The 14881-nt window shown below is 39.7% G+C and overlaps 1 protein-coding gene across 1 annotated transcript in view; it reads right to left on the bottom strand.

Moving 5' to 3' along the window:
- XPR1 (xenotropic and polytropic retrovirus receptor 1) overlaps positions 1 to 14881 on the bottom strand; it is a 227427-nt gene that overhangs the window by 88151 nt on the left and 124395 nt on the right. Inside the window, exons 4-6 of the mRNA XM_051857042.2 lie at positions 4959 to 5182; positions 2397 to 2546; positions 1804 to 1887 (exon numbers count right to left, since the gene is read on the bottom strand). Coding sequence (XP_051713002.2) covers positions 1804 to 1887; positions 2397 to 2546; positions 4959 to 5182 — 458 coding nt within the window. The remainder of the gene's footprint in view (positions 1 to 1803; positions 1888 to 2396; positions 2547 to 4958; positions 5183 to 14881) is intronic.

Here is a 14881-nt window from a genome sequence, read left to right as displayed (position 1 = left end):
GCTCCTGGCTCCAGATCGGCACAGCTCCGGCTGTTGGGGCCAATTGGGGAGTAAACCATCGGATGGAGGACCTCTCCCTCCCTCCCTCTATCTCTTTCTCTCTCTCTCTCTCTCTCTCTCCCCCCTGTGTAGCTAACTTTCAAATAAAAATAAATAAATCCTTAAAAAAAAAAAAAAAAACAAATAGAAGTTGCTTAGATTGATTTCTGGCACTTCTATTCTGTTCCATTGGTCTATCCATCTGTTTTTGTACCAGTACCAGGCTGTTTTGATTATAACTGCCCTGTAATATGCCTTAAAATCTGGTATTGTGGTGCCTCCAGCTTTGTTTTCATTGTATAAGATTGCTTTAGCTTTTTGGAGACTCTTGTGTTTCCACATCAAGTTTAGCATCATTTTTTCTAGGTCTGAGAAGAATGTCCTTGGTATTTTGATTGGGATCACACTGAATCTGTAAATTGCTTTTGGCAATATGGAAATTTTGATGATATTGCTTCTTACAATCCATGAAAATGAAAAATTTTTCCATTTTTTGTGTCTTGTTCTATTTCTTTCTTAATGTTTTGTAATTTTCATTGTAGAGATCTTTAACATTCTTGGATAAATTTATTCCAAGGTATTTGTTTTGCAGCTATTGTGAATGGGATTGAATTTAGAAGTTCTTTCTCAGCCATGGCATTGTCTGTATATACAAAGGCTATTGATTTTTGTGTGTTAATTTTATATCCGGCCATTTTACCAAACTCTTATAGAGTTCCAATAGTCTCTTAGTTGAGTCTTTCGGATTCTAAATATAGAATCATGTTATACTTAAGCTTCAAGTTGTATTCAATTCAACAATATTTCATAGTTTTTACTAGAAATGTCTTGGACATCTTTTGTCAGAATTATCCCTACATATTTCAAAATTTTCATGGTATTATAAATAGCACTGTTTCTATTTCCAACTGTTCTTGCTATTATAAAAACACACAATTGATTTTAGAATATTTATCTTGTATTCTACAAAGAGCTCTTTATTAGTTCTTATTAGTTATTATAAAGTCATAGACTCACTGGATTTTCTACAAAGATCATCACTGTCAATGACAGAAAAATCTCAAAAGTTTTCATCATTTCTAACCTAAATGCCATTTACTTCTTTTTCTTATTTTACAATGATGGCTACCCTCGGCAGCACAATGTTGAACAGAAGTGGTAAGAGAAAATACCCTTTTTGGTTCACAGCCTTAGGGAGAAATTATTCAGTGTTTTACCATTACATATGCTATTAATTATAGATTTTTATAGATGCCTCTTATTAGGTTATAGAAGCTCTTTCTGTTACTGATTTCAGTTCCACTGTAGTCAAAGAATATATCCTGTACAATTTAAGTCCTTGTAAATTTATTGAAATTTATTTATGATACAGAAGATATCACCTAATAGAGTCTTAATAGAGTCTTTTTTTTTTTTTTTTTGGTATAACTGATAGATTTTAGACAATGTTATATTGCAGTCCAACACATACGAACACACTGTATCACTTAAAAATAATCATTTTGAGAAACCAAAACTAGTACATCATTCAAAATAAACAAGAGAGGGAATACAGGCAGGTTAAAAAGAGAAAGTTGGGGTGACATTATAATTCATTATGAACAGAAATCTGGCATCTTATTTTTTAAAATTAAAATAATAACAGTAACAACTACTTATAAAATGTGTCTGAAATTCTTGCTTTAAGGTTCTGAAACCAGCTAAACAGATTGTGCTGATTATTACATAGGCAAAAGCAAACAAACCACTGGACATAATACTAACCTGAGCAGCTCCCAAAGGGGGAACACGTAAACGCTTCATAGCTTTTTGTCTGTCACCATCTTCAAGTTCATTGGTCACTACAGCCTAGAAAGATAAGTTATTAAATTATGAAATGAGTTACACTAAATTTGAATCTTGCATTAATAATTATGCAACATTTGTATGCATTGTTTTGTGATAATCTCTTGATGAGTTTACACTGACAAAGCAAAAGAAAAAAAATCATATTATTATTGTACTGAGAAGCCAGTGTGGTGGCGTAGCAGGTTAAGTTGTCATCTGTAGTGCTAGCATCCCATAGGAGTACCAGTTCGAGTCCTTACTGCTCCACTTCTGCACCCACATGGGAGACCCAGAGGAAACTCCTGACCCAATCCCAGCTGTGGTGGCCATTTGGAGTGGGAAATACTAGATGGAAGATCTTTCTCTCTGTAACTCTGCCTTTCAAATAAATAAAAATTAAATTTAAAAAAAAAGACTATATGTATTGAAAGCTAAAAACTATTTGGAGAATAGGAATGAGGAAGTATTTCTTTAAAAATAAGACATGAATGTGATTGCAGATACATGGTTGATAAGTGGGATTATTATACCTCAGTTTCAGAGATGAGCTGGTTAATTTTCTTGCATGTATAAAATGGGGCTACTTCTACATGAGCCACTCGCCAATCTGCTCCACGAGATGTTTCCAGGATCTTGTCATGCTTTTTAAGGATTTTTCGAAATCCTGTAAAATTCAGATTCTACAGGAAGAAATGAAAAACACAACCATAAAATCTCCACCACCAAAGATGAAAACCAATAAGCACTAAGCTGACTAGACAAAAACTGAATACACTGGGAGATGCAATGCTTCTGAGTAAAGAACACTTCCAGAAAAGGTCTTGCATGTATCACACACTGAATATATTTATTTCTCTGCTTTTTGACGAACTAGCATAGATGTGCATTTTCTCCCCTACCACGCAAGCATGTATGTGTCAGCAAGGAAAACGGAAGATCACCTTTCTCTTCAATGGCATTCTCCTTCCCTTCCTTCTCTCTTTGTGGGTAGTGGTGTGTGGTCAATCAGTAGAAAGGAGTGACTACATTCTGGTTCAGCTAATGATGGCTAGGAACCCTCATTTTCCCTCAGTTTCTACAACAAAATACCATACTTCTGGGGCACTGGTTCGAGTCCTGGCTACTCCATTTCCGATCCAGCTCCCTGCTAATGCACCTGGGAAAGCAGTGGAAGATGACCCAAGTGTTTGGACCCCTACACCTGAGAGACCCGGAAGAAACTCCTAGCTCTTGGTTTTGGATCAGTCCAGATCTTGCTGTTGTGGACATTTGGGGAGTGAACCAGCAAATGGAAGATCTCTCTCCCACTCACTCTCTCTGTTACTCTGCCTTTCAAATAAATAAATAAATCTTTTAAAAATTATACCATACTCTTTACAGCATCAAATTCTATCAGGCTTTACAAAAAAAGTAGGAAGCCATGAACTTGCAAAGTTAAATTACAAACCAGAGGTCTCCCAAGATGACTGACCAAATATCCCTATCAGCAAAAAATTTAGCACTCACTGCAAATAGGCCTTGCTTGCTTCTTTATAGTTTTCCCTCATACTTCACTGAACTTGGAGTGCATGTGTCATAACTTAGAGGCAGTTTTTAATCAATCTTCTCTCATTCTCAAAAGAAACACATTCTTACAGAATAACACATTCTTACAGAATAAACCCAAAAAACATGGAATAGAACATGATTTTTATAGTTAAAAACTATTATTTCTTTCCTAAGGAGTATTTTATAATGATACAAAACAAAATGATAGTGAATTTAACAGGGAATTTCTCTGTAACACACAAGCACAGAGCTAATGAACTAAGAAATGTTAATGTTTTTAAAGCATTATAGGAAAGTGGAATATATTGTTTCCCTTAAAAATTAAATTATAAAACTTAAATTAAAAATTGTAGAGGATGGGAGGCATCATGTTCTTAAAACTGTATATATGAAATAATGAAGTCTGTTCTCTTTATAGAAATATATTTTAAACTATAAAACCATAGATGAAGTTCAAAGAAAAGGAATGTATCATTTTATTATACATATTTTACAATGTTAGTTTTCTATTAAATTTATCTCCCCCGAGTCTGTATCTGAATAACTCTTAAGTTACCAAAGGAAAAAAGTGAATTATTCAAAGAGGAAGACGGAAATACACACATTAACAAATTATATAGTTATTGCAGATATAAAACTTTAGTTACTCTTAATTTTGAAATTCTTATATCCCAGGTATTGCTTTTATAGCATAATTTAGCTTTTTATATGATATATCATCCTACAATGATCCTAACCACTCATCTAAGTAATAATCAAAAGAATAAAATGAAAAAAAAAACAGTATATCAACTCTATAAAGATAAGAAAGTTGTATTTACCTATTTAAATAGCTTTCAATTAAATTCCTAATAAATTTAACTATGTCAAGAAACATGTAAGGAACAAAAAATGAATAAATGTTCTGTATCTCTGTAATTTAGAAAAACTGAAGTTTTAGAAACACTGAGTGATAGAAATAATGGCCTAGATTTAAGTCCTTACACACATTTGCCATATCCTGATTTCTGTTCTTTCTCAAGATCTTTAAAAAACAACAACAAAACAGCCATATTATAGCCTGCCAAGAATAAAGTTGGTAAGGTTCTTTTAGTGGCACATTAAAAAGTCCAGATCTTTTATTAATGTTCATTGAAGAAACTGTAACAATCCAACTGCTTTTGGAAAAATTTTGCTATTGCCTGGAAGGAATATAAAAGTTCTTACAATGCCAGCAATGACTTGGTAGATATGTATTATTTCTTATTTCTCTTTGGCATTATCAGAGTTGCTGCTAAAAATAGGACAAAAATGGCTGCTCTGTAAAGCTACCCCAATTCAGAAATTTTCAGAAAATTAATCTTCAGAAACAGAAGTCCTGTGAGCTCTGTTTCTCTGCCTCTGATACTTGTTTCTTAGCCAGGAAGGGCATCTGAAATCCCAACAAGGACATCTCAGGATCACCCTTTTCCAATGGACCCATCTGTCGAGCTCCAGGTAATTCCATCTCCAGGGACTGCTCAGTTACTTCAAGGAGCCATGCACCTGGGTAAAAACCTCATTACCTGATAGTTCTGCAGCAGGATAAGACTGAGGTAGAACTCGCTGAAGGCCAGTTTAAGGTCTTTAATATTCCTGTGTTGGACACGCTCCTCGTGGGACAGGTGGAAGACTGGTTTTCTACGTTGTCGCAGCGTAGTAACACCAGCAGTTTCCTTCTGCGCATCCAGGGATGACTGCAGCTCATTCTGAAGTGTGGCAAACCTGCGCTGAGCCTCTGCGAGCTTCTCTGTAAGAAAACAAGATTGTCCAATCAGTAAGATGAAAAGGTGATCGAAGTTTTCAACGAGGGGCGGCGCCGTGGCTCACTTGGTTAATCCTCCGCCTGCGGCGCCGGCATCCCATATGGGCGCCGGGTTCTAATCCCAGTTGCCCCTCTTCCAGGTCAGCTCTCTGCTGTAGCCACGGAGTGCAGTGGAGGATGGCCCAAGTGCTGGGCCCTGCACCCCATGGGAGACCAGGAGAAGCACCTGGTTCCTGGCTTCAGATCGGCGCAACAGCAGCCATAGCGGCCATTTGCAGGATGAACCAACGGAAGGAAGACCTTTCTGTCTCTCTCTCTCTGTCTATAACTCTACCTGTTAAATAAAAAATAAGTAAAATCTTAAAAAAAAAAAAAGTTTTCAACAGGGCAGTGGTTAAAAAGCTGACTGGGACTCCCACATCCCATACTGTAGTGCCTGGCTCAAGTTCCACCTCCATTTTTCTGCTAAGTGCACCCTGGGAGGTAGCAGGTGACTGCTCAAGTACTTGGGTTCCTGTCACTCATGTGGGAGACCCAGATGCAGTTCCTAATTTCCAACTCTGGCCAGGCTAGGTCCCAGCTGTTGCAGGCATTTAGGTAGTGAACAAGCAGATGGAAGAAATCTCTCTCTCTCATTCAAATAAAATTTTCAAGTAAAATTTTTAAAATCTATATTAAAAGATCCTCACTGTCCTCTGCCTTTTTACTAATTATTCTAATTTGCTTCTGTAGAATTTCTAAGAAAAAATGTTACAAGTAATATTTAGAACTAGATGCAAAAAATATTTTTGTGTAACATCCTCCTTTTATTTTACCTCACACTTTCCTAACCCACAAAATTTCTAAGGTAAGGCCGGCGCCGCGGCTCACTAGGCTAATCCTCCGCCTAGCGGCGCCGGCACACCGGGTTCTAGTCCCGGTCGGGGCGCCGGATTCTGTCCCGGTTGCCCCTCTTCCAGGCCAGCTCTCTGCTGTGGCCAGGGAGTGCAGTGGAGGATGGCCCAGGTGCTTGGGCCCTGCACCCCATGGGAGACCAGGATAAGCACCTGGCTCCTGGCTCCTGCCATCGGATCAGCGCGGTGCGCCAGCCGCGGCGGCCATTGGAGGGTGAACCAACGGCAAAGGAAGACCTTTCTCTCTGTCTCTCTTTCTCTCACTGTCCACTCTGCCTGTCAAAAAAAAAAAAAAAAAAAAATTTCTAAGGTAACCTTTCCTTTTTTTTTTTTTTTTTCCCAGAAGAAGAAATCAAATGCAAAGAGCTACTAAAAGTGAAAATAAAATGGTACAGCTGCTTTGGATCTTGGAAAACATTTTGGCAGTTTCCAAACGGTTAAACACAGAGTACAATAGGATTCAGTGATTCTCTCCTAGGTCCACACCTAACAGAACTGAAGACACATGCTCACACTAAAGCTGTACATCTAGAAATACAGCCAAACAGCAGAAAGCAAGGCAAACGACCATCAGCCAACAAATGGATATGTAAGACAAGATGGTGTGCACACATGCAAATACACAATGGAATATCAGTCACAAAAAAGAACGAGTACTACTTCATGCTATAATGTGGATGAATCTTGAAGATACTAAGTGAAAGGAGACACAACACACCTCATATGTATGATTCTATGTATATGAAATGTCCAAAATAGGGAAATCCATAGAAACAGGAAGTAGCTTAGTGGTTGCCAGGGGCTGGGGGAGAGTGGAATGAGGACTGACTGCTAAAAGGGACTGATGAAAATGTTCTGTGATTAGATACGGATGATGGCTGTACAAACTTTGTAGAACTGTACACACTTTAAAAGGGTGAATGCTGAGGTGGAGTGCCTGGGTTTGAGTTCCAACTCTGCTCCCAATTCCAGCTTCCCACTAATACCCACCCTGGGAGTCAGTAGGTGGTGGTGAAGTAGTTGGGTACCACAGAGAAGACCAGGATTCAGTTTCCAGCCCCTGGCGTCAGCCTGGCCTACCCCCAGCTGTTACAGCCATTTTGGGAGTAAACCAGTGTGGACTGAAACTCACCCACTGTTTGTCTATCCTCTGCTTCTGAAATAAAATAATTACCTAATTAATTAGAGGGCAAATGTTATGCTATGTGAATACTTCAATTTTTTTTTAAAAAAGCTATTAATCATTTTTAAAAGATTTATTTATTTATTTGAAAGGCAGAACTCAGAGAGGCAAATAAGTCTTCCATCTGCTGGTTCACTCTCCAGATGACCACAATGGCCAGAGTTGCACTGAGCCAAAGCCAGGAACGAGGAGCTCCTTCCAAGTCTCTCATGCAGGTGCAGGGGCCCAAGGACTTGGCTCATCTTCTACTGCTTTCCCAGGCCATAGCAGAGAAATGGATTGAAAGCGGAGCAGCTAGGATTTGAACCGGCACCCATATGGGAGGCCTACACTGCAAGCAGCGGCTTTACCAGCTACGCCACAGTGTCAGCCCCCTAAACATTTTTAATTATACACCTTAGTAGGGCCGGCACCATGGCTCACTCGGTTAATCCTACACCTGCGGCGCCAGCATCCCGTGTGGGCACCGGGTTCTAGTCCCAGTTGCTCCTCTTCCAGTCCAGCTCTCTGCTGTGGCCCGGGAGGGCAGTAGAGGATGGCCTGGGTGACTGGGCCCCTGCACCCACATGGGAGACCAGGAAGAAGCACCTGGCTCCTGGTTTCAGATCGGTGCAGTGCTGGCCGTGGCAGCCATTTGGGGAGTGAACCAACGGAAGGAAGACCTTATTCTCTGTCTCTCTCTCTCTCACTGTCTATAACTCTACATGTCAAATAAAAAAAAATTATACACCTTAGTACAGAAACAAGATTAGAATTGGGGTTTAAATTTTTAGTTCGCTGTATCTCTCACTCCATTTTATTATTTCTCCAATGCACATGTTACAAGAAAAAAAGATTAGCAAATATTTTTATCTACAAATACTAAGTATACCTGAATACTTATGTATTTCTATTGTACTTATACAAGGGGTCTGCAAAAAGATCATGGAAAATGAATATATACTATTAAAACGCCATGCAGGTCTTTCAAAATTTTTTGAATCAAAATAAATTTATCTAAATTCCATTTTTCTGTGAACTTTTGCAGGACTTGCAATAGTGGTTCCTTTGTATCCATGGGGGATTGACTCCAGGATGCAAAACCTATAGATGCTAAAATCCCTTACATAAAATGGCATAGTATCTGCCTGCAATCTATGCACATCCTCCTGTATACTCTAGATTACTTACAGTATCTACCAAAATATGAATGCTATGTAAATATTTGTTACACTGTGTTATTTAGGGAATAATGACAATGAAAAAAATGTCTATGCATGTTTAATATCAACACCATTTTTATCCCAAACATTCACAATCTATAGTTGGTTGAATCCAGACATGTGGAACTCAGGGATACAGAGGGATGACTGTGCTTTAAAAAACTTCTCTTTCATGGTCACAATGTGGTACACTGGAACCAGGCAAATTTGGGCTCCTTTTTTGCCTCATTAGTTCATTGAATGATTTTAACTTCGTTTTTCTGTAAACCATTTAGAGTCTTTCGTTGATGAAATAAAGATAATATCAACTCTCTCCTAAAGTGTAGTAAAGAAAAAATAAAAATGAAGCATAGAAAATGTCAAGTGAGGCCAGTGCTGTGGCTCACTTAGCTAATCCTTCACCTGTGGCGCCAGCACACCGGGTTCTAGTCCCAGTTGGGGAGCTGGATTCTGTCCCAGTTGCTCCTCTTTCAGTCCAGCTCTCTGCTGTGGCCCAGGAGGGCAGTGGAGGATGGCCCAAGTGCTTGGGTCCCTGCACCTGCATGGGAGACTGGGAGGAAGTACCCGGCTTCTGGCTTCGGATCAGCACAGCATCGGCCGTAGCAGCCATTAGGGGAGTGAACCAACGGAAGGAAGACCTTTCTCTCTGTCTCTCTCTCACTGTCTATAACTCTCTCTCTCTGCCTCTCTCTCTCACTGTCTAACTCTGCCTGGCAAAAAAAAAAAAAAAAAGTAAAAAAAAAGAAATGTAAAATAAAAAAAAATACAGCACCCAAAAAACTGATACAATGACAAAGCATTAACAGCTCATTCTTTCTTGATGTTCTCCCATTCCTTGTTTTGTATGTGGTTATATTATACTATTTTATCTTTAGTATTTTTGTCCTGTCTGGCATTACTTCTTCGTGATTCACTGCTTGCTTTTTCTTAGTGAAATTATTTTTAAAAATTTATTTATTTGAAAGGCAGAACTCTAGATAAAAGGCAAGAAAAAGACACAGAAAGAGAGGGAGATACCAATCTTCCATCTACTGGTTCACTCTCCAAATGGCTGGAACAGCCATGTCTGGGCCAGGAGAAAACTAGGATCCAGGAACTCTATTCCAATCTCCCTCACCATCATCTCCTACCAGATTTAAACCAATACTCCATTATGGGATGCCAGTGTCACAAGGGGCAGCTTAACTCACTACACTACAGCTCCAGCCCCTAGAGAAATTATTTCTACAGGATGCTTCCAATCAAGATTCATCTCTATCCATCATTACATGACTATCATTTTCTTACCTTTCAGAATCTCTTTATTTCTTTATTATAATCTCATATGACTTGAAATTTTAATCAAAACCAAAATCATGTTTCCAATCTTGTTTCCAAATGAGTGTCATGAACTGTTGTAGGTCCAGATATCTGCAGTCGGCTTTTAGCTCCTGGACACCACTCTCACCCTTTTCCTTCCCCACCTCCAAAACCACCAGCATTCCTGAGGCCCAGAAAACACTCCCTTCATTAGTTCATACAAAAATGAACATCAGTGAGGAAAACACCTGCGTCTTGAAAAGCTGTTCGCTCTCCACTGCAGACCTGAACTGGCCATGTGATGCTATTCACTACGATGGATTTTGTGATTTCAGTGGAGATGAAAAGACCCTCGAACAAAAGGGTCAGATCGCAGCACTTAACCATCGAAACAAGGTGGGTGCACTTACCACAAAGGGCACAGATCTCAGTCTAGCATCACATGTTTTAACCCACAGAGACTTCAACTGAGGTTCACTGATCAGGCTATGAAATAAATGGGCAACCTATCAGAATACTGCTTGACTGGTGTAAATGACAAAGTGACCAAACACTTGATTTTAGTCACCACAATGGAAGAGTGACAACCTCTCATCTAATTTCCACATTCCTAGAAAATCGAATGACGCACATACCAAGCTCCCTTGTGGATGGTTTTGCAGCACTGCCACAAGTATATGCTGTAAATGTTTTTCCAATGCTTCCTCAAGAGCCTGGTGGCCATTTATCAGGATGGCTGAGCACTGGGATACAGGGACTCTCCAGACTTTTCAAGCATTATTAGATACTGGATTTTGTATACTGCTGCACACAAAATACAAACTTAGTGGCTTCAACCCTGCTTATTAGCCACAGCTGTGTACATTAGAAACCTAAGGATGGCATGGCTAGGCTCTCTGTTGGGCTCTCAAATGGCTAAAGTCAAGGTGTTACCTGGGATGCCTTCTAATCTGGAGCTTGGGTTTCTCTTGCAAGGTCACATGGATATATCAGAACTCAGCTCTTTGTAGCTATAAGCTTGAGGTCCCCACTTCCTTATCAGATGTCATCTGGGGTCTGCTTTTAGCTCCTAGAGACCACTTGTGGCCTTCTCCATCTTCACAGAGAGCAGTGGAAAAACTTCCTCATGTCAAGTCCTTCTCCTTCTTTGAATCTCTTTCCCCGAGGATTAGCTCAGTTCCTTACCAAGAATCTTCATAAGTTAATCTCTCTTTCTTAAAGTCAACTGATTGGAGACCTTAATTACATAGTGAGAATGTAGGTTAGTGCTTCACTGAATAACTGGGAGAAATAGCATGAGGAAAGGACTTTGGAGGTGACCTTAGAATCATGCCTACTACAGCTCTGAAGCGACACAAACTTCTGGAGTCTACAAATACCACCGTGGTCAAGTCAAACTTCATATTTACAGTGTTCACGTGACAGATGGAGTATCAGCTCAGGTTTGATGTAATGGATTCACAGGCCTACTCTACAATTACTTTCTCAAGTCCAGAACAAATAATTGGGATAGACATACTGGACCACTGGTAGAATCTACAACGATCCTAACCCAGAGGTGAGGAACACTACAATACAAAAGGCTAAGTGGAAGTTCCCAGAACATCTATCAAGATAAAACTGCAGCACATCAAAATCACAATGACGTATTACTTTATCCCTATCAGAATGGCTGTTATCTAGGAGACAGAGAACAAAATGTTGGCAAGGATGTTAAGAAGGGCGAACTCTAATACACTGTTGGTAGGAAAGCAACTTAGTGAAGCCACTGTGGCAAACAGCATGGAGATTTCTTTAAAAACTAGATAGGGTGAGCACTGTGGCATAGTGGGTTAAGCTGCCACCTAATGCCAGCATCCCAGATGGGGTACCAATTTGATTCCTGGCTGCTCCACTTCCACTCCAGCTCCCTGCTGATGGCCTGGGAAAGCAGTAGAAGATGGCCCTGGTATTTCGGCACCTGTCACCCACGTGGGAAACCAGCAGAAAGCCCAGCTCTGGCTTCAGCCTGGCCCTGCTCTGACTGTTATGGGCATTTGGGGAATGAACCAGTGGATGGAAGACTCTCTCTCTCTTTCTCTCTCTAACTCAGACTTTCAAATAAATAAATCTTTAAAAAAAGGGGGGGGGGGGCAGCACTGCAGCTCACTAGGCTAATTGTCTGCCTGCGGCGCTGGCACCCCAGGTTCTAGTCCTGGTTGGGGCACCAGATTCTGTTCTGGTTGTTCCTCTTCCAGTCCAGCTCTCTGCTGTGGCCCAGGAAGGCAGTGGAGGATGGCCCAAGTGCTTGGGCCCTGCACCCGCATGGGAGACCAGGAGGAAGCACCCGGCTCCTGGCTTCGGATCAGCGCAGCACGCAGGCCGTAGTGGCCATTTCGGGGGAGAACCAACGGAAGGAAGACCTTTCTCTCTGTCTCTCTCTCTCTCACTGTCTAACTCTACATGTTTAAAACAAAAAACAAACAAACAAACAAAAAAACACCTTAGATATAGATCTTCCATATGATTCAGCAAACTCACTACTGGCCAAACACCCAAAAGACATGAACTCATTGTATCAAAGTTACCTGCTTCACTATGTTTATTATAGCATCACTGACAACAGACAAAATATAAAAGCCACCAAGGTTTGCATTATCAGATGAACGGAGAGAAAAAATACAATAGAATATTATTCAGCTATTAAAAAAGAATGAAATTCTATCATCTGCAACAAAATGGCTGGAAATAGAGGACATCATGTTGAATGAAAAAGTCAGACACAGAAAGACAAATACCACATTCTACTTTATATTTGGGAACTAAAATTTTAAAAAGAAAGCAAAACAAAAAAAGAAATGCTGTGTGTATCAGTTTGCAGTAAATACAATATTTCATCAAACTTTGCTTTAAATATCTGTCAAACTGTTAGGAACTGTTACCACTAGTTTTGATGATGCTGTGACTATCTGAACGCTTACATCCTGGGAGTTAGGTTGAACGTCTTTTCATCTGATCATCGTTACAGCCCTTGTCTATTTTCCTGCCGCACCACGCCATTTTACTTTTTGTTTGCTGAACTATTTAGTGCAGCATTTAAGCCTTAGACTATAATGTAAATTAAAAATATGTAGTGGAGCATTAAGTGTTTGACTATAACATAAATGTAAAATGTTATCTAAAAATAAATAAAACATTAAGCTGAAAAAAGAGATAAAACGTCAAGGGTTAGTGCTACTCCTATAGACAAGAAAAACAAAGGGATGCTGATTGCTCACCCATTTAACTCATCTGTCTACTCTGAACAGAGTGGCTTATGGTTCTGGTACCTTCTTTTATGCCTTTAGTATTCATAAAAATACTTTTTACAATTTGCCTGTTTATTCTGCATGTTTTATACAGCACTTCTGTGTATTGAAGTGAGAGTCTGTTGGAATTTCTTTATAGTCTTTCATATTGTAAGAAACAGCAATTAAGATGTTTTTAAATCTCATTTATTTTCATACAATTAAGTATTTCCATTGCAAATGTGTCCATCTCATCCTCATGATGAAAAACAGTATATAACTTCTAGCTTTTTTCTGGATTCATGGTACACTGAGTGTCTTGGTAATTTTTTCATGACGCTCTCAAGCCAAAAGAAACTCTTAATCCTTCTGTTTCTTATGTAGTTAGATAAAATCACTAAAGTATTTATGTCCTAACCATTTAGTAGCCATTTGAAAAAATGACATATACAGTATGCACTAATATATATATAATGAAAGACTACAAGAACTTATCCAAAGTCAACCATAAATTACTCTAATTAATTAACAGAGCCTGAATATCATACAAATGTATGTGAATGACAAACCTGTTGAAGAATTAATACATGAATTGCTAATTATTTATTTTCCTCAGTTGGAATTGTCAATACATTTGTATTTCTCATGACATGTATATTTAAAGGAAAAGAAGTCCAAGAGGGGCTAGCATTGTGGCACAGTGGGTAAAGCATCATCCGCGACACCCGCATCCCACATGGGTGCTGGCTGGAGTTCAATCTGCTCCTCTTGCGCTCCAGCTCCCTGCTGATGTGTCTAGGAAAACAGCAGAGGGCCACTCTACCCACAAGGGAGGCCTGGAAGAAGCTCCTGGGTCCTGGCTTCAGTCTATCTCAACCCCAGCCATTGTGGCCATTTAGGGAGTAAACCAAAAGATGAAAGCTCTCTCCAACTGTGCCTTTCAAATAAATAAAAATAAACCTTTGAGAAAAAGAAAAGGAAGAAGTCCAAGAAACAAATGGCTGGCATGGTCGCACAGTGGGTTAAGCTGCTGCCTGGGATCTGGCATCCCATATGAGCGCTGATTCAAGTACTGGCTACTCCACTTCTGATCCAGCTCCCTGCTGTTAAGCCTGGGAGGCCAGCAGAAGATGGCCAAGTGTTTGGGCCCTTGCCACCCAAGTAGGTGGTCCTGATGGAGTTCCAGGCTCCTACTGGGCATGGCCTAGCCCTAGCTGTTGCGGCTATTTGGAGAGTGAACCAGCAGATGAAAATTCATTAATTCTCTCCCACTCTCCCTTTCTCTCTCATCCTCCCTTCCAGTAACTCTTCCTTTCAAATATAATAAAATAAATTAAAAAAAAAGAAGTCCAAGATGCGAAAAGAAAGAAGGATTTGTTACTTCTATGTGCCAGCAATGAATCAAAATATAAATTACTTTTCATCTGGCAAACTCCTTATTCATTATGCAAGGTTAATCTCAATCAATGCTATCTATATAAAGTCCTTCTTTCCTAACAACTCTTATCTGCCAGAATGTTATTTATTTGTTTATTTATTTGAGAGGGAGAAAGAGACAGAGACAGACAGAGAGCCTACTTCCCACGATGGTTCACTCTCCAAATACCCTCAATGGCTGGAGCTGAGGCAGGATGAAGCCAGGAGCTAGGAATTCAATGCAGGTCTCCATGTGGGTGGCAAGGATCCATGGCTTGAGCCATAACTGTTGCCTCCCAAGAACATCAGCAGGAGGCTGGAATCAGGAGCACAACTTAGACTTCAACTTTTTGTTTATATGTTTGCTTAAACTTTGACCTCTGAATGCAATGATTTTGTAAACTTTGTGTTTTTTATAAAAAATT

Source organism: Oryctolagus cuniculus, chromosome 7 (genome assembly GCF_964237555.1).
Source record: "Oryctolagus cuniculus chromosome 7, mOryCun1.1, whole genome shotgun sequence".
Lineage (NCBI taxonomy): Eukaryota > Metazoa > Chordata > Mammalia > Lagomorpha > Leporidae > Oryctolagus > Oryctolagus cuniculus.
This window is presented reverse-complemented; position numbering and strand designations above follow the sequence as displayed.